We start from the raw sequence: 20,729 nt of genomic DNA on the forward strand, positions 1-20,729 counted from the left end.
AAGATATTTCCTGAGAAATTAAGACAAGCCTGATTTTATGCAACCTTACAGTTCACGTTTATACCACAAGCAGCATAAAGGAACCCTTAAGCTAGAACAGTGTGCTGCAAAGTCTCAGAGTGGCGGCAAAAATCTATATGGAGCTCGTATCTTCAAATCAAGCCATAAAAGGTTCCTGCAGATCAGAGTCTAAAGATAAGCCCACCAGTAAAATTTACATACATTCAAGGGAATGACCCACCATTACTTAAAAAAAAAAAATCAGATAAAACCCACCTTGAAAGACAAATTAAAGTGTGTTCCCTGTGACTTAGTCATTCCACTCCCGGCCACAGGATCCTAACAGTGCTCTGAAGACTTCAGGCTGAGAATCACTGGTGGTTTGTGAACCCAAGCTAGTAATTTCAATCAGCTGTTGTTTATTTTTTTTTGGTTCTTTTTGATGGTACTAGGGTTTGAAGTAATTCGTGATTGCTAGGCAAGTGCTCTACCAGTATCACAACCCAGCCCTTGTTTGTGATCCTCCCACCTACAGTCTCTCACATAGCTGGGGTCACATGCATGTGCCATCATGCCAGCTTATTGACTGAGATGGGGTCTCACTCACTTTTTGCCTGGGGTTGTTTTACTTGAACCATGATTTTCCCAATTTCCACCTCCTGAGTGCTGGGAGTATAGGCATTGTTGAGCCACCATACCTGGCCTCAATCAGCACTTTTTTAGAGAAATAGAAAACATACTTTTTTGAAATACTGCCATTACTTAAATATGGTAAACAAATACTTGCATATTTGTATGTGTATTGGGTTGCAACATAAAATGGATTTCTTGCTGTGGGTTGCAGTACAATTATGAAGGGCCCAGTGCCTAAAGAAACTAGTTCATCCAGACAAGGAGTCAAGTGTAAGACTGTTTGTCATTGTCAAAGCTCTAAAAAGTGGAGAAATACCCTAAATATCTATCAATAGGATACGGGCAACTTGTGGCATGTTCATAAAATGGAATACTATATATACAGTATCAGAGAATTAATGGATGAGAACTACTGGATCAGCCTGGGCATACTTCAGAAAATTCAAACTGTATCAAGATACAAAGGATCCCATTAATTTAATTTGGAAAAGATTCAAAATAAGTTGTTTGTTTGAATAATAGTTCCTCTAGGGGAGAAAATGAAATCAGGGAGGGCTTAAAAATCTGAAGCAAATGTTGAAGCCTGGGGTGAGGATTCAGAAATGTTTGTTACATTAGCCTTGATTTCTTTGAAATTTATAATAATCTCAAAAGTAGCAAATGGTTTCAGAATATTATGTGAGTGGCAATCAGGCCTGGCTTGGTAGTATTGTGAATCCTGTTTTTCCTGGTGTGACATGTAGAAGGAAAGAGTGATGGTAATCTCACAAGAAGCCTTGCAAGCCTGTAGTATTTATTGATCAGGAATCTTGCTATTGCAATGAAATATGCCGTAAGATTTGACACCTGAGTTTTCCTGAGCCCATTTTTTTAGTTTCAGTCAAAGATGTGGAACTTCTGGTCCTTGGATCTAGTTTCTTTGACTGTTTCCAAATTTTATTTCTACGAATTAATTCGAAAGATTCATTTAAAACCAACCATGTTACCATGGTAATCTAAAATAAAAATTAAAAGTGAAACTGTTGAAATCCCATTATGGTTCAATTATTAGTTTTGGTTAAATTAATTCTGGCCTGAACAGTGGGGGCTGAATGTGAAAATTTCATATTTGCTGGTGAAACTCACAGGCTGTTAGCCCTTGTTCCCCTCAGAGTAGCATTATACTTACATTTCATTGTGAATAGAATAATACATATCATGTGTGATAAATAATGGGTGACATATAATATAGTTATCAGACTACAGGCTCTTGATTATTCCCTTTGATAATTTAGTTTTTAGTCTTTTTACCTCCTTAAAAATCTGAAGAGTTCCAAAGTTTTGTTCCTAGCTCTAACGTTCCAAGTACTTTAGAATCTTTTATGCTACCATTTTGAGTATTATTAATGCATGATCCTCACTAGTTACTTTGTAATTCCAGGGAATACATGCCAACTTTGGAGGAGTTCTTTGAAGAAGCCATTGAACAAGCAGACCCTGAAAATATGGTTGAAAATGAATATAAGTAAGTAATATTTCTCATGAGCTGATTTTAATTTCGTCCAGTATTCTTCCCTAGGCATTTATATATATATATATATATACATATATATACATATACACACACACACTAGCAAACTTATTCAGAGTAGTAATTCTCTTAGGTGAGTTTATGTACCAAGTTCAAAATACTACACATCCTGATTTCAAGGATTATTCCTATGACTATCAAACATGACTTGGAATCACAGTGCCCCTCCCCCATCCCATGTCTCCCTTCAGCTGTTGCCTCTGTTCTCTGTTCCCTTCATGTAATTCTTGCCTTCACTGCCTCACCCTGTTTTTGTCAGCTCACTCCTTCTCTATCACTCCACTGATAAAGCTTCCATCCAGGTCACCTCTTTGACCCCTCAGCAGCATTCACCAGTTGACCTGCTCCATATTGAGATAACATTTTCCCCTCTTGGCATCCATGAAACCACTCTCGTACTATGTGTCATTTTACCTTGCTGCCCTTCCACCTCATTCTCCATTGCTGGCTCTTCACATTTAGCTCTCAAATTTGGGGTAACCTCAAGACTCAAGTTCAGCCTTTTTATCGTAAATCTTCCAGGTTAATACCACAGTCTCATAATTTTAAATAGACATTACAGAGTTGTGATTTAAAGACTAGTACCCTTATTCCCCCCTATCACTTACTGACTAGGTGTCTAGGACTAACTTAGTAATTTCTATGCCCCTTTCCTCATCTGTTAAGTAGTAATAGCCCATTTCACAGGATTATTCTCAGGATCAAATAAAAGGATTCACATTGAACCATTCAATATTCATGACTACCGTGACTCTGTGATAATCTTTTGCAATTACTGTGACCTCTCAACTAGTCCGGGTCAATTTTCTGTGTATCAGAAGAGATCTTTAAAATAAATGCACAAAGGCCAGACATGGTGGTATACCCCTGTATTCCTAGCACTCAGGAGGCTAAGCCAGTATTGAGTTTGAAGCCAGCCTAGACTACATAGATATCCTGTCTATACAATTAAAAACTAGTTAAATTTAATTAAGTCACAAGTCCAATCTTAATACTTAAAATCTTATAGCAAGTACCTGTACCAAACTCCTTCCAAGGTCTTTTTAGTCCCCCTCAGTCTCACACCTGCCTCTCCATCCACAACTTTGCTCCTTTTCTGCTGTAATCACACCAGCTATTTCTGTTCACCTCATAGGCCTTTCCCTTCAGACCTTTGCACTCACCATCCCTCTTGCTTGCACTTCCCCTCCACTGGTTCTGCTCTCCACACCAGTCCCTGTGTGGTATTCCTGTTATTTCCTAACATCTTTTACTATGCTCCATAATTCCTATTGTCATCCTTATCACTATCTAAAATTGTTTTATACCTTGTGTTTATCAGTAATGTTCACCAACACATTCCATGTCACTTGTATGTCAGGGATATGTAATTCCCTGAATTTCTCAGCTAGTAAATGCAGACATTAGACAAGATAGGTGGTTCTAGACTTTTTGTTTTTTTTGTTTTGGTGGCACTGGGGTTTGAATTCAGGGCTTCACATTTGCTAGGCAGGCTCTCTACCACTTGAGCCCCTCTGCCAGCCATATTCTTAAAGTGGTAGTTATCTAGGATTGGCTTAAGAACTTGTATGTTACAGATCTGTGAAAAACAAGCACATTCCTATGTATAATTGACAGGGAATTTTGAAGGTGCTTAAAAGAACCAAGTGGTTTAAACTCAGGTGTCAGAGAGGTAGGCAAAGAAAGCCACATAACAGGTGCAAACTATCTGGGGATAATTTTGGGGGTCTTTAGTGATACAATCACATCTTAAGGTAATATAGACCAAATAAATGAGATTGCTAATCTGTGAATTTAGCAGGATAGGGGAGACGTCCAAAAACTAAAAATGAAATAAATTTGTGCTTTAAATTTTTCTGCAACTTTGTCTGTTTCTGCTGCATTACCTTTTTTCAGAAGTTCACTGTTTCTGCTGCTGCTGCATTATCTTTAGAAGTTCTCAGGTTTCTGTTTCTTACCTCATCTAATTGCTACATTTCATTAGGGAGTGGTTCATGATTCCTTTCTTGATATCACAGCCTTTCTTAACATCACTGCTTGCTGTGTTAGCTAATGGCATTTTGAGCCACCATTCAGGTTGATTTTTAGCTGAATTAATGTTTAGATATTGCATAAATAGGAAACAGGTAAAGGCTGAAGTATCCCTTACCCGGAATGCTTGAGGCCAGTGGTTTTTTTCATTTGAAATACTTGCATAGACTTTAGCAGTTCAGCATGTTGATGTGCTCAAAGTTTTAGATTTAGAGCATTTTAGATTTTTGGATTAGGTATGTTTGACCTGTTAGTCAAATTAACATCATAAACTGAGCTTACAAAATACTCTAAACTCACATCTGTAGGAAATGTTGCAATTATTGGGCTGTACTCACTGAACAGAGCTACCTGTTGAGTTTTTAAATTTTTCTTTCAAAGAACTTGATGGGTGGTTCCTCTTCTACACATATAGCATCTAGCCAGCACTGGGGATATATAATATTCATTGTTGTTAGAGTAAAATGTATGTAAAACTTTCAAAATGTGTTTTCTGCACTTGATCCTAACTCTTAGTTTTATGATTATGAATGCTGGTTTCTATTATTGAATGTGTGGACTGCACACTGAGAGGTCCTTTAGGAGTAAAATTAAAATGAAAAGAATGGTACTTTGAGCAGTTACTTGCTGTGGAGTGTAAAGTTTCATATGGCAGAATTATATTAAGTAGAAGGGAGTATAGAAATAGAAAACTTTAAGTTACAAGACTGACATCTCTTTTCCTAGAGCTGTGAATAATTCAAATTATGGTTGGAGAGCCTTGAGACTATTAGCACGAAGAAGCCCTCACTTCTTCCAGCCAACCAACCAACAGTTCAAAAGTTTGCCAGAGTATCTCGAAAACATGGTAATAAAGCTAGCCAAGGAATTACCAGTAAGTAACATACATAATTTTCCATACTCCATGTTGACATTATCTTCTTTAAAACTGCCATCACTTTTTGAGCAAATAGCTGAATTTAGTTTCTCATGTAAAAAATAGTGATCCACAAACCATGTTTTAGAATGGGGAAAATGCATCTGAATATACATTTACAGATCTGTGAACTAGGTAATTTAATACATGTTCAAAATGCTCTTTGGGCAAAGTTACTATCGACCTGTAAACTCAGACATTTACCCTGTTTGCCAAGGCAGTATACTGTCTCTTATCAAAGACGGGGTCAGAGGAGTAGGGCACTTGGCCCATCTTTGCAGTACAAGTTACAGTCTGGTAATAATGGATACCTTACTTATCTAAACCCTACGTATCTGCAAATCAGCTTACTATGCTTTTCACTACCTTCCCTATGCCCATGCTTGGGGGTTGTGGGAGAAGTTCTAAGCCCAGCACTGGGAATGGTATGAACTCTCAAACAAAAGCATCTCTTGTTATCTTACTTAAGAAGCTGGCATTCTTTTAAATGTTCTTCTTTCTCATCTTTAGCCTCCTTCTGAAGAAATAAAAACAGGTGAGGATGAAGATGAGGAAGATAATGATGCTTTACTGAAGGAAAATGAAAGTAAGAATTGAATTTTCTTGGCAATTTTACAAAATTGGAAAAGATTGGGGTTCTTTGTTGAGAGGTATGTTATTTAATTTGACCTACTTCTCAACTTCTACATTTTTATCTCACCTCTGCTTATAGTGAGGAATTAAAACTACTACTTAAAATATTACATTTTGTGTAATTAAATTGGAAGTGATGTATTTTTACAGGGAAAGAAGATACTGATTTTAAGGTACCACCCTACTTCTTCTTGGGAACTGGAAAGGAGCAACTCCTTTCAGGGAAAGTCTTCATTACAGTAGAAGGGATGATCTAATTATCATGAATTGTAAGGGCAGAATTCAAACCCCAGCACCACAAAAAAAAAAAAAGTTTTAATCTAATACTTTACTGAGGTGACTAATAATCCAAAGGCCCCTTAGCGTCCCAGTTCTGTTATATACTTACAGTCGTACATGTCATTTGTACGTAACTTATATTCTCTGTTTTCTAGGTCCTGATGTTCGGCGGGATAAACCTGTAACAGGGGAACAGATAGAGGTATTTGCCAACAAGCTGGGTGAACAATGGAAGATTCTGGCTCCCTACTTGGAAATGAAAGACTCCGAAATTAGGCAGATTGAGTGTGATAGTGAAGATATGAAGATGAGAGCTAAGCAGCTCCTAGTTGCCTGGCAAGATCAAGAAGGAGTCCATGCAACACCTGATAATCTGATTAGCGCACTAAACAAGTCTGGATTAAGTGACCTTGCAGAAAGTTTAACTAATGACAATGAGACAAATAGTTAGCTTCTTTCTTTTTTTCTTTCTTTTTTTTTTTTTCTTTTTATTAAAACTGTGATAAGATTTTGTTACCAAGCAGCATTTGATAAGAGGTCCACTGGTTTTGGTAAACAATAAACATTTTTATAACAGTTGTTGTACAGTTGGCTGGTGCTCCAAAAACAATAGAACACACATTGGCTCAAACCTCAGGGTTTGGGGGATAGAAGGGTGGGTTAGAAAAATGGCCAAAGTGGAGTGACCTCAAGATCACAAACTTTATTTTTGTTAAATATATTTATTATGAAATTAAGCAAGCACTATTTATGGATGCTGTATTCTTACACCAAGTTTCCTGCATGCTGTTTGTTAGTAGTTATAAAATTTAGCTCTTCTGAAATCCCAGAATGATTTTTTGAAGTCTTAAGACTGTTCTTTTCCATGTTTTAAGGCAGAATACCAGTAGTGCTCTGCTATGTGTTTTTATAATTAAATTTTTATTGGCACCCAGCTACACTTACTCCTAATGTCTATGTCACCTGTTAAACACTACAGTAGAAAGTTACAGCTGATGGCCTGCCTACAAAGCCTAAAATATTTACTATGTGGCCTAAGACAGAAATGTTTGCCAGACCTTAATTTTAAAAGAAATGAAGTCTAAAACCTCATTTTTTATGCCTTCTAAAAATCATTTGACCTCTCAAGTCCTTAAACTATGCCAGGAATTACTGAAGTTTAAATGAGATGTATGTGTGAGCACTCTGTACACAGCACAACACTGTGTAGTAATGGCTGAAGATGATAGGTAGTGTCACCTACTGTTCCTACACAGCAGCTCCATGAAGGGCACTCAGCCCAATAAGCTTAGGTCACTCTTGATGATCCTAAAAAGAGCTACTGAGCACAGAACACTGTAAATGCTTTTGTTTGGGCCTCATTTCCAGTAGCGAGGTAAGAAGTGACCTAGCATAGTTCTAACATTGAAAGGGCCTCAGTGTCAGTGGCACAGCAAATATAAGGCACATTCAGGAATTGAGATGACTTTTGCCTACTCTCCCTTCTCAAAGACCTATGCAAAGCTGAATTCTACAATAGCCTTAGTTCTAAACAACACTGGTAGATATCCAATTTCTACTTTAAGAATGTCTTTGGGATAATGCTTTTTTGGAAATCGAGCTTTTTATAATGACAAGGAAATACAGTTTTTAATTTTAAAATTCTTAATACATTCTATACAAGGCTTTTCCATAATTTACCCTAAACCTACCTCACCTGATCATCCATCAGGTCAGAAAATCTGAATTCTGATTGCTAAATTTATTCCTTCTAAAAATTGTTCAGACCAAGTAAGACAATAAAAACAGAATGCTAACACAGGCATCACACAAACATAAATCATTAAAATTCTTAGGATGTCATTCTCCCCATTTTATTTTTTGAACTCTCCCACCAAAGTAAAGTATTGATTGCCAGTAGTCAAGAGTTTAGTTCAGGATATATTTACAAAAGCATATCCCTGAAATGTTCATTTTTATCTCCTAGTGTTAGATTACAGACTTGAGAGGAAAATGGCCATTATTTTCTAGGAATCTTAATAGTTACTAGTGTTGTAACTCTGCAGAGTATTAAAACAAAATAAGCAAAGGTAGATGTCATGATAATCCTCAGACCAATTAACTAATAAGTGATCCTTTTTCCCTTCCTCAGCAATCCATCAGGGCTCCTAAAACAAGGATCAATAACAAATTAGAATATATTAAAATACACATAACTAATCATACTCAGATATCTTGTACTCTTGGTATTTTCTACCACAACTTTAAAATCACTGATAATAAACTTTGAGATGGACGTCAGGACTTTGGGAACAGGAGAGTAAAAACAAATAACAAATGAGCCAAGGAATGAATCAATACACATCACTGCATTCAGCATCCAAAGGAATCCATTATTTTTACAACTCTGCATTGCTTTTTGAATGGAATATGGGCAGGCAAAGATACTAAGTATTTTAAATGGATGCTTCACAGTACAGTAGTATAACCATCTGCAAAAGTTGTATAGTATTAAAACATATTGAATCTTTAGCCAAGCTCCAACACTAAAGACAAAATACTAGAGGTCAAAAGCTGTTAATCTCCCCCCCCCATTTTTTTTTAATTACATATCCTCATTTTCTAAAAATAAGCAACCAGAGCTTAACATTTTTTAAGACTGATTACTATAAAATCATTGGAAAGTTAAATGTACAAACCATAGTACATCAGAGAGACACAATAATAAATGTATAATCAATGTACTCTTATTGATCACAATTTATTTTAAAGTCGTGAAAAGCCAGCAACAGTTAGGCTGGACAAATACTTGATTGCACCCATGTATGGGATGTGGACAGCAGCACTCAAGTTACATGATGAGAGCAACACTTCCTTTTCCATCTTCCTGGAAAAATATTGGTTAGATAAGGCAGAGGATGGACAGCTACTGAATGGTGATGTGAACCATGCAAGAATAACAAATAGTAGGTAATAGGTATGCAATAAACATCATTGCTGAATCTTAGGCTGAAAAGGTGAGGAAAAAATTGACCACAGAAGGTAATGGTTGAAAGGCTTTTTAAGAATGCAAGAAATAAGGTTTTACAGAATGTCTTCTAGCCACCTTTACACAGGGCAGCATTTCCAAAGGTAAGTTTCTATAATTTTCAGGTTGATGCACAAGTGGGTCTGATTCTGCTCTCTCTTGTTCCACATGAGAGGAAACAGATAAAACCACTTTGTCCTCCTTTAAAGCTCTGGATTATAGAAATGATCAACAAGTAACATGTATTTCACACCTAAGCATAAATAGTAAATTAAAGATTATTGTTCACTTTCTTCTTCCATTACTTCAACTCTGCGAGGCCCATAAAGTAGAACATAAGCAATGTGCCAGTCTCCACCACCAGACAGCCGCAGGATATCTTCTGGTGTTACAATGCTGACCTTATCATCATCAAACTTGATCCATTCATCTAAATAACAAAAGAACATATTTAACACAAATCTTTTCAGAGTTTCATTGCAAAACCAACACCAATTTGATGCACAGCAATACTCTGGCATCTGCCTACCAACAACTGTCTTCCAGGTTGGTCCAAGGACCGCACATGTTGAGAATATCTCAAAGGTTCCACGATGCCACAGCTATTTCAATACTGCTACGACAGCATTATTGCCTTTTCTACCTGTGTTCTCTCAAATGCACTTTGGAGTGTTCCAGAACCTATGTGCCATGTGACACTGGAACAGATGTGAGTTAAGAGTTGTAGCTCAGTGGTAGAGAGCTTGTGTAGCATATGCAAGACCCTACACTCCATCCCGAGCACCACACACAGAGAAAAAAAAAAAGTCAGATATGAGAACCCAGCAGTATTATATTAAGCCAGATAACAGGAAGACTTATAAAAATGTCAATTGGCATCTTTTCCCACTAATTTTGTGTGTTGGAAAACATCATTTAAAAAACTTTATTAACATGTATTATGTTTATTACTGTTAATTTTTAGTGAATTTAATTTTTCAGCCTTAATTGCTAATACTGGAAATATTAAGGTGTATAAACCTCATAAAAGCTCTAGAGCCTTTAAAAATATACAGAAAGTTCTGAGACAAATCTCTCAGTGCTGTAAAATTTATAGTAAAACTATTCAACAACTGAAAAACAACAGACTCTTTACCTTGTTTTCTTTTCACCCATGATACATAATGACCTGAAGAACTAGACCTTCCCTGGTGTGTTAGCACAGCTTGCAAGTCATAGTATCCACAATTATTGGAGCCGATATCTAAAGAGATGTGAATCCGTAAATGTCAGACAATGAATAAGCATGTTTAACTCAAGCAAGATAACAAGTATAACCCTGGAGTTCAGATTAAAGAAGTACTACTTTATTAGAATCCAATAAGATATTACTGTGATTAGAGTTAATATTTCATGAATAATGCTTTAAGAAGTTTATCACCTATGACTACACTAAGTAATTTTACAGGATGTCATGTTAAATAATTCAAGAAACCTGACTCTTAAAAACAAGAATGATACTTTAATAAATGTGTCAACATAAGTAATTTTATATCAAAACACACCCACCCACACACAAATGAAATTTTCACTTACCATCTGCAAATGAAAAAGGTTCATACTTAACTTCCTTCTGGGGACTACCCTTCTTGTCACACTGGGAAAGAAAAATGTTTAATTTTAAAACATAATAATAGAAATAACATTTGTATTGTTCAGTATTCAATTCCACCAATATTTACTGTCCACAAAGCACTAAAAGTAATCTACCTTATAAATTACTTAAATAACTACACTAGCATAAAACTGTGAGCCAGACATCCTACTCTTTAATAATATAACAATATTGCCAAAATACAACAGCCTCCCTGTGACAATAAGTCACTGAAGGAAAAACAGAGCAGTTATCAGTGCTCTAAGGTAGCGAAGGGAAACCCAAATCCATAATTTTACCAAAGTACTATAAGCCAAAAACAGGTTAAGTTAAATTAATCTACTAAGCCACACCACTTGAAATCCAGTAGCTGGAATACTTACTGAGCAAAGAATTTCTCTATATTAAAAGAGGTATGATTTACTTCATGACAGGTACCTTTAGTAGGAACTCACTGCCTCAACCCACTTCAGTGTATAAGATGAAAAGGGTAACAATTTAGCCAGGGCTATGGCACAAAGTTCTTGAAAACTATAATGGTAACAAAGACCATAGCAGCAGTTTAGAGACAGCTGAAGTGGCAAAACTGAAGGAATCCCACAATAAAAAATAGCAATTAGGTCAACCATTTCTTTTACATAACATAGATTATGTCTACAGCAACCACTATACAAAGAAACACATTAAAAACATGTACATAAATCAAAACATAACTTTTAAAAAAAAAGCCCAAAAGGTAACCCAAAATATGGCAAAAACAAAAACATTATGAAATAAAGTAGACTTAAACACTAATACAGCAATAATTGCACTAAATGTAAATGGTCTAACAATTTAAATCACATGTGGTCTCTCACAACAATAGTATAAAACTAGAGTCAACAACAGATAACAGCAAAATTATTTAGACCTTTCTAAATCCATACTCTATAGAGGAAGTCGCTATAGAAACTGTTACAATATAAGAAACAAACTTAAAATGAAAATACAATATATTAAATTTCTGGGACACAGTGAAACCACTTTCAGTTAAAGAGACAGTTATAGTAATAAATATATTGAGAGGAAGTGTGAAATTAATAATCTAAGTTATCACTTCAAAAATATTGAAAAAGAATAAAATTAATCTGAAGCAAATAGAAGAGACCAAAAAAAGTCATAAAATTAAAAACAGAAAATAGAAATCAACAAGACAGAGCTAGTTATTTGGAAAGATCAATAAAATTAGCAATCTTCAAACAAAAAGAGTAAGACACCAATTACAATTATCTATATTAGACATGTAGTGGGTTAAATAACTACACATCCTGAAGATATCAAAAGTAGAACAATAATTCCACAAATTTGATAAACTAAATGAAATTGATCAATTCTGCAAAAATAAGGACTACCAAAACAAATCCAATATTAAGGCATGGCTCTGCTTTGCAAGTGGAAAGCCCTGAATTCAAACTTCAGACCTATGGGGGGAGGGTTGGGGATCATGAAATAGATCATTTGAAAGCCCTATACCTAAGAAGGAAATTCTATTTGTAATTTATAAATTCCTGAAAAAGAAATCTCCAGACACTGATTATTTCCAAATTATCCCAAATATAAAACAATTCTATACAACTTTCAAAAAATAAAAGGGAAAAAAAAGAGCTAATAAATGAATTCAGCAAAGGTGAAAAATAAAATATTTAAGAACAAAGTTAGAAAGTTCATACTTCAAAATTTCAGTCCTCAACTGAGCACTGGTGACTCACACTTGCAATCCTAGATACCAGGGAGGCTGATATCTGGAGGATCGTGATTCAAGGCCAGCCAGGGCAAATAGTTCCAGAGATACCATCTCCAAAGTAATCAGAGTAAAACTGACTAGAGGAAATGCACATGCAAACTAGTAAATCTGACCATCACATCATATCAAAAAGTCAACCCAGAATGGACCAAATATCTAAATGGATGAACTAAAACTATAAAAATTTTAAAGGAAAACATAGGTATAAATCTTCATGGCCTTGAACCTAGGCAGTGTTTTCTTAGATAAGACACCAAAAGCATAGCAACCCAAAACAAAATAGATTGGATTTCATCAAAATATGTTTTTCCTCTGCAAAAGGCACTAATGTTAAAGAGGATGGGCCAGGCACAGTGGCAAATACCTATAATCCCACCTACTTAGGAAGTGGAGATCAGGAGAATCGCTGTTCAAGGCAGCCAGGGCAAAAAGTTATTGAGACCTCATCACGAGCAACAAGCCAGGCATAGTGAGCACATTTGTGATTCAAGCTTTGTGAGTGCCACAGATGGGGGAACTGCAGTCTGAGGGTGGCCCTAGACAAATGAGATCCTATCTGGAAAAATAACTAAAGCAAAAAAAGGGTAGGGGGAGTAGCTCAAGTAATCTAGAGACCCTGAGTTCACATCCCAGTACCTAAAAAAAAAAAAAGAGAGAATGAAAGACAAGCTACAGACTTAAGAGAAAATATTTGTAATCCATATAACTAACAAAGAGCTAGTATTGAGAATAGAAATATGTCTGACAACAGACAAGAGACATTTCGCTGATGAGGGTATAAACATGGTAAAACCACATAAAGACATGTTTATCATCATTAGCCACTAGGGAAATGCCAAGGAAAACATGGGAGATCACCACAAATATGGCTAAATGAAAAACAGTCACAATACCAACTTCTGGTGAGAATATGAAGAAAGTGGATCATCACCTACTGCTGATACCTACGATGATACAGCCACTTTAGAGACATTTGAAATTTCCTTAAAAAACCAAACACCATTCACTATAGCAACTCCACTCCATTCATTCTAGGGAAATTAAATCTCATATTTATACTAAAATCTGTACCTAAATATTTATATATGCCAGACAAAAACTGGACAATCCAGGTGTCCTTCAATAGGGAAATGGTAAAGCAAACCTTGACATACCCACACAGGGACTACTTAGGAATTAAAAAGGAACAACTACTGATACACAAAAGAACCTGGATGAATCTCCAAGGAATTATGCTTAGTGGGTAAAGTCAACCCCCCCCCCCACACCAAGAAAAATGGAGTTTTGGTTTCATTTATATAACTGTCTTGAAAAGAAACATAGCAGAAACGGGTCTATGTGTACAAAAGGCAATTATGAGGGATCTTTCTGGTGGTGGAGACGTATTGCATCAACATTAATAACCTGATTGTGATGTTGCATTATAGCTGCGTAAGATATTACCACTAGAGGAAACTAAGCAAAAAGAACTCCAGACCTCTGTTCTATTTCTCATAACTGCCTCTGATTCTCAACAGGAATTTTAATTCTATAAAAAGTGTTTTTTTAACAATACATCCAATGATAAGCTGAACAAATTTTTCATTCTTAAGAAAAAAATTGTTTTCCAAGATGGCGGCTAGAGGGAGGAAGCAGAAAGCATGTCTCCTAAAGTGAATCTTGGAGAGAAGCTAGAGACACACCTTGCAGGCAAGGCCACCAAGAAGAGGCAAAACTTTGACCCCTCCACACCTCCAGCCTACAGAGCATCTCCACTTCAAATTGAACGGAGAAACCAGGAGGGCCCCTGGGCCGCCATCACTGGCACCCAGGCGGACAAGGTGAGCTAAGCGGTACACGGTACTTCCACAGACATCCCTGGGCCAGATCAGTGTAGCCCCCTGTACAGACCGACCCAACCAGGGGAAAAAAGAGAAAAAGAGTAATAAGCAATAAGAACAATAAAGACGTGTAGCAAAGAGATTCGGGCACCCTGAGCACCGAAGAAGGGGGAAGGGGAATCTCTCCCGGAATTGTAAATAAAGAAGCCGGGCCTGGGCGGAGAGGGCGCGCACCTAGCAACCAGGAGCGGGAAACCTTGTGAGAGTGGTCAGGAAGGAAAACTCCACAGGAGGGGGGGAAGACCCACCATCCTCCACATGAGCTGTAAACAAACACACCTGCCAGCAGGAGCAGCAGCACATGCCCAGCAATCAGGAGCGGGAAAGCTTGTAAAAGCAGCAGTGGGAGGAAACCTCCACAGGAGAGGGGGGAAAGCCCACTTCGCACATGAACTGTAAATAAACACACAGACCTGAGAAAGCAGGTGCAGTGTCACCTCACCCAGCGTGCTTGGGAAGGGGACACCTTGTAGCAGTGGCATCGTGCACAGAACTCTGAGTAAACAAAGCCTGCAGGGCCAGGTGAGTGTTAAGCTCACCTCAGAGATCTGCATGAATAACGCCTCCAGCAACAGCAGGCTGACAGCAGCGAGCAGGCAAGCCACACTCGCAGATACCATTCTCAGAACTGTCTCCAGACTCTTTTTTTCTCTCTCCCTACCTTTGAAGAGAAAACAACTGACCTACACCTGCATGCTCAAAAACTTACTGAAACTGTATTGCATTTGAACTTGGGACACTTCGAGGGTTTTTTTTTTTTTTTTCTTTTTCTTATGGTACCCCTTTGATGAGACAGCTACAGAACATCTGAGGCACCATCTCCAGGATTGGAGGCTAAGGGACGAACACCAAAATTACTAAGAATGAAACTTCACTGCATTCGAACTTGGAGGGTTTGTTTTTTTCTTTAATTTTATTTATTTTTTAATTTTTTATTTTAGATATTTCATTTATTTTTATATAAATATATACATTTTTTCTTTATTTTTATTCTTATCTTTACTCTTTTTATTTTTTATTTTCAATCCTCTCTGTCTCTCTAATGCCTTTTCAGCTTATTGTTGATTAGTACACTGTCTCTCCCTGTTTATATCTTTGAACCCTTTTTGTTTATTTCTTTGTTTTCTTTTTGGTGTTTTTTTTCTACTTGATTATTTGTTTTTCCCTTTTCCTTTAACTTCTTTGCTTTCCATCTCCTCTCACCCTTCCATTCTAAATATCACTAGTGCTATTATTATAGCCATAAAATACGTAACTGCACACAGTACAGGGACAATAACAACACCAAGGGCAATCATGGGAAGACAGAAAAAACAGGGAAACCAGTTTCCCCACAGCAAAAAATTAGTACAGGAACCAGAGGGAAATGAAGAAAACAGATACTCAGACACAGACTCCAACAAAATGAAGATAAACTATGCCAAAGAACCCAATGAAGCCCACAAGAATAATCTAAAGGAAGAAACAGGTAATCAATGAGAATTTTAGAGAGATGATACTGGATATGGTCAACCAAAATGTACAGGAGAAACTCAAGAAATTCCAAGAAAACAAAAATACAGAATTTGAAAAAGCACAATAAGGAATCAAAGAAACCACAGAAGCACTGTATAAACACCAAAGTGAAACAAAAACCACGATTAATAAAGAGATAAATGAACTCAGGAAGAAAATAAGCAACATTAAAAAGGAAGAAACTCGGAATCTGGAAAACGTCAGAAAAATGAACAAAACAGAATTGCAAAACAAAACGGAAGGCCAATCCAGCAGAACAGAACAAACAGAAGACAGAATCTCAGAACTTGAAGATGAAATGATAATTAAAGGAAAAACCGAAGAACTATTAATTAAACAACTGAAGACCTGTAAAAAGAAAATGCAAGAACTCACTGACTCCACCAAAAGACCAAACTAGAGAATCATGGGCATCAAAGAAGGAGAAGAGGTGCAAGTGAAGGGAATGCATAATATATTCAACAAAATAATAACAGAAAATTTCCCAAATCTAGATAAAGATAGTCCCATACAGATGCATGGGGCCTCCAGAACACCAAACAGACCAGATCAAAATAGAACTACCCCACGATATATCATTATGAAAACAACAAGTTCAGAAACTAGGGAAAGAATATTGAAGGCTGTAAGAGAGAAAAAAAAAATAACATACAAAGGTAAACCCATCAAAATCACAGCAGATTTCTCAACAGAAACATTAAAAGCAAGAAGAGCTTGGGGTGAGATCTTCCGGGCACTGAATGAAAATAATTTCAACCCCAAGATACTCTACCCAGCAAAACTATCATTCAAAATATATGGAGCAATAAAAGTCTTCCATAAGCAGAAACTAAAACAATATGTGACCACAAAGCCACCGTTACAAAAGATTCTTCAAGGGATTGTGCATGCAAAAAGTGAAACCCAACATAACCATGAAAGGACAGCAGCACCACACTACAGGAAAAGAAAAAGCAAGAAAGTAGAGAGTAACCTCCACTTAGGTATACACAATCAAACCTTCAAAAAACTAAGACAACTAAATGACAGGAATCACCACATACCCATCAGTACTAACACTTAATGTTAACGGACTTAACTCACCCATCAAAAGGCACCATTTGATGAAATGGATTAAAAAGGAAGATCCAACAATTTGTTGCTTACAGGAGACCCATCTCACCGACAGAAATAAACATAGGCTTAGGATGAAAGGCTGGAAGATTAACCAAGCCAATGGCCCCCAAAACCAGGCAGGACTAGCAATACTTTTCTCTGACAAAGTAGACTTCAAACCTACATTGATCAAACAAGATAAAAAAGGACATTCCATACTAATAAAAGGGGAAATAGAACAAAAGGAAATAATAATTATCAACCCATATGCACCCAATGTCAACACACCCAATTTCATCAAACATACCCTGAAAGACCTAAAAGCATATATAAACGCCAACACAGTGGATGTGGGAGGCTTTAACACCCCATCATCATCAACAGATAGGTCATCCAAACAAAAAATCAATAAAGAAATCCAAGATCTAAAATATACAATAGATCAAATGGACCTACTTGATGTCTACAGAACATTTCATCCAACCTCTACACAATATACATTCTTCTCAGCAGCCCATGGAACCGTCTCCAAAATAGATCATACCCTAGGGCACAAAGCAAGCCTCAGCAAATATAAGAAAATAGAAATTATACCGTGCATACTATCTGATCACAATGCAATAAAACTAGAACTCAACAACAAAAGTAAAGACAAAAAACATGCAAACAGCTGGAAACTGAATAACTCATTATGTAATGAACAATGGGTCACTAATGAAATAAAAGAGGAAATTAAAAAGTTCCTGGAAGTCAATGAAAATGAGAACACAACCTACTGGAAACTATGGGACACAGCAAAGGCAGTCCTGAGAGGAAAGTTTATAGCCATGAATGCATATATTAAAAAGACTGAAAGATCCCAAATCAATGACCTACTGATACCTCTCAAAGTCCTAGAAAAACAAGAACAAGCAAATCCCAAAACAAATAGAAGGACAGACATAATAAAAGTAAGAGCTGAAATCAACAAAATAGAAACCAAAAAAACCATACAAAGAATTAATGAAACAAAAAGTTGGTTCTTTGAAAAAATAAACAAGATCGACAGACCCCTGGCAAACCTGACTAAAATGAGGAGAGAAAAAGCCCAAATTAATAGAATCAGGAATGCAAAAGGGGAGATAACAACAAACACCATGGAAGTCCAGGAAATCATCAGAGACTACATCGAGAACCTGTATTCAAATAAATTTGAAAATCTTAAAGAACAGACAGATTTCTAGAAACATATGATCATCCAAAACTGAACCAAGAGGAAATTAATCACCTGAATAGATATGTAGCACAAAATGAAATTGAAGCAGCAATCAAGAGTCCCCACAAAAAGAAAAGTCCAGGACCTGATGGATTCTCTGCTGAATTCTATCAGACCTTTAAAGAACAACTGATACCAACCCTCCTTAAACTGTTTCACGAAATAGAAAGGGAAGGAAAACTGCCTAACACATTTTATGAAGCCAGTATTACACTTATCCACAAACCAGGCAAAGACACCTCCAAAAAGGAGAACTATAGGCCAATCTCCTTAATGAATGAACACTGATGCAAAAATCCTCAACAAAATAATGGCAAACCGAATTCAACAACACATCAAAAAGATTATTCACCATGACCAAGGAGGCTTCTTCCCAGGAATTCAGGGGTGGTTCAACATAGGAAAATCAATAAACGTAATAAGCCACATTAATAAAAGTAAAGACAAAAACCATCTGATCATCTCAATAGATGCAGAAAAAGCCTTTGATAAGATCTAACACCACTTCATGATAAAAGCTCTAAGAAAACTAGGAATAGAAGGAAATTACCTCAACATTATAAAAGCTATATATGACAAACCTACAGCTCATTATACTTAACAGAGAAAAACTGAAAGCATTCCCTCTAAAATCAGGAACCAGACAAGGATGCCCACTATCTCCACTCCAATGGAATTCTTAGCCAGAGCAATTAGGCAAGAAGAAGGAATAAAAGGAATACAAATAGGCAAAGAAACTGTCAAAATATCCCTATTTGCAGACAACATGATCCTATACCTTAAAGAGCCAAAAAACTCTACTCAGAAGCTCCTAAACACCATCAATAGCTACAGCAAGGTAGCAGGACATAAAATCAACATAGAAAAATCATTAGCATTTCTATACACTAATAATGAACAAACTGAAAAAGAATATATGAAAACAATTCCATTTACAATAGCCTCAAAAAAAATCAAACAAAGGATGTGAACGGCCTTTACAAGGAAAACTATAAACTTCTTAAGAAAGAGATTGAGGAAGACTACAGAAAGTGGAGAGATCGCCCATGCTCATGGATTGGTAGAATCAACATAGTAAAAATGTCGATACTCCCAAAAGTAATCTACATGTTTAATGCAATTCCCATCAAAATTCCAATGACATTCATTAAAGAGATTGAGAAATCTACCGTTAAAATTATATAGAAACGCAAGAGACCACGAATAGCCAAGACAATACTCAGTCAAAAGAACAATGCTGGAGGTATCATGATACCTGACTTCAAACTATATTACAAAGCAATAAAAATAAAAACAGCATGGTACTGGCACAAAAACAGACATGAAGACTAGTGGAACAGAATAGAGGACCCAGTTATGAAGCCACACAACTATAACCAACTTGTCTTTGACAAAGGCGCTAAAAATATATGATGGAGAAAAAGCAGCCTCTTCAACAAAAACTGCTGGGAAAACTGGTTAGCAGTCTGCAAAAGACTGAAACTAGATCCATGTACATCACCCTATGACAACACTAACTCAAAATGGATCAAGGATCTTAATATCAGACCACAAACTCTAAAGTTGATACAGGAAAGAGTAGGAAATACTCTGGAGTTAGTAGGTATAGGTAAGAACTTTCTCAGTGGAACCCCAGCAGTACAACAACTAAGAGATAGCATAGATAAATGGGACTTCATAAAACTAAAAAGCTTCTGTTCATCAAAAGAAATGGTCTCTAAACTGAAGAGAACACCCACAGAGTAGGAGAAAATATTTGCCAGCTACACATCAGACAAAGGACTGATAACCAGAATATATAGGGAACTTAAAAAACTAAATTCTCCCAAAACTAATAAACCAATAAAGAAATGGGCACGTGAACTAAACAGAACTTTCTCAAAAGAAGAAATTCAAATGGCCAAAAAAACACATGAAAAAATGCTCACCATCCCTAGCAATAAAGGAAATGCAAATTAAAACCACACTAAGATTCCACCTCACCTCTGTTAGAATAGCCATCAAAGCAACACCACCAACAACAGGTGTTGGTGAGGATGTGGGGAAAAAGGAACCCTCTTACACTGTTGGTGGGAATGTAAACTAGTACAACCACTCTGGAAAAAAATTTGGAAGCTACTTAAAAAGCTAAACATTCATCTACCATATGATCCAGCAATACTACTCCTGGGGATATACCCAAAAGACTGTGACACAGGTTACTCCAGAGGCATCTGCACACCCATGTTTATTGCAGCACTATTCACAAGAGCCAAGTTATGGAAACAGCCAAGATGCCCCACCACTGACAAATGGATCAAGAAAATGTGGTATCTATACACGATGGAATTTTATGCAGCCATGAAAAAGAATGAAATGTTATCATTCGCTGGTAAATGGATGGAACTGGAGAACATCATTGTGAGTGACGTTAGCCTGGCCCAAAAGACCAAAAATCATATGTTCTCCCTCATATGCAAACATTAGATCAAGGGCAAATACAACAAGGGGATTGAACTT

General features: G+C 36.6%; 2 protein-coding genes across 7 annotated transcripts in view; one reads left to right on the forward strand and one right to left on the reverse strand.

Annotated features, from left to right (window-relative positions):
* Thoc1 (THO complex subunit 1) overlaps window positions 1-7,695 on the forward strand; it is a 56,043-nt gene extending 48,348 nt beyond the window's left edge. For 4 of the 5 annotated variants that reach the window (XM_074070127.1, XM_020169081.2, XM_074070129.1 and 1 more), the window contains 4 exons: window positions 2,054-2,137; window positions 4,961-5,108; window positions 5,661-5,736; window positions 6,218-7,695. In XM_074070127.1, coding sequence (XP_073926228.1) covers window positions 2,054-2,137; window positions 4,961-5,108; window positions 5,661-5,736; window positions 6,218-6,513 — 604 coding nt within the window. In that variant the 3' untranslated portion in view covers window positions 6,514-7,695. The remainder of the gene's footprint in view (window positions 1-2,053; window positions 2,138-4,960; window positions 5,109-5,660; window positions 5,737-6,217) is intronic. The other variant, XM_074070126.1, reaches the window with a different exon arrangement.
* Window positions 7,696-8,783: 1,088 nt separating this feature from the next.
* Window positions 8,784-20,729, reverse strand: part of Usp14 (ubiquitin specific peptidase 14) — a 36,555-nt gene continuing 24,609 nt past the window's right edge. For both annotated transcript variants that reach the window (XM_020169082.2, XM_074070131.1), the window contains 3 exons: window positions 10,645-10,705; window positions 10,205-10,312; window positions 8,784-9,499 (listed from right to left, as the gene is read on the reverse strand). In XM_020169082.2, the coding sequence (XP_020024671.1) occupies window positions 9,348-9,499; window positions 10,205-10,312; window positions 10,645-10,705 (321 nt within the window). In that variant the 3' untranslated portion in view covers window positions 8,784-9,347. The remainder of the gene's footprint in view (window positions 9,500-10,204; window positions 10,313-10,644; window positions 10,706-20,729) is intronic.

The sequence above is a fragment of the Castor canadensis genome, chromosome 4 (assembly GCF_047511655.1).
Source record: "Castor canadensis chromosome 4, mCasCan1.hap1v2, whole genome shotgun sequence".
NCBI lineage: Eukaryota > Metazoa > Chordata > Mammalia > Rodentia > Castoridae > Castor > Castor canadensis.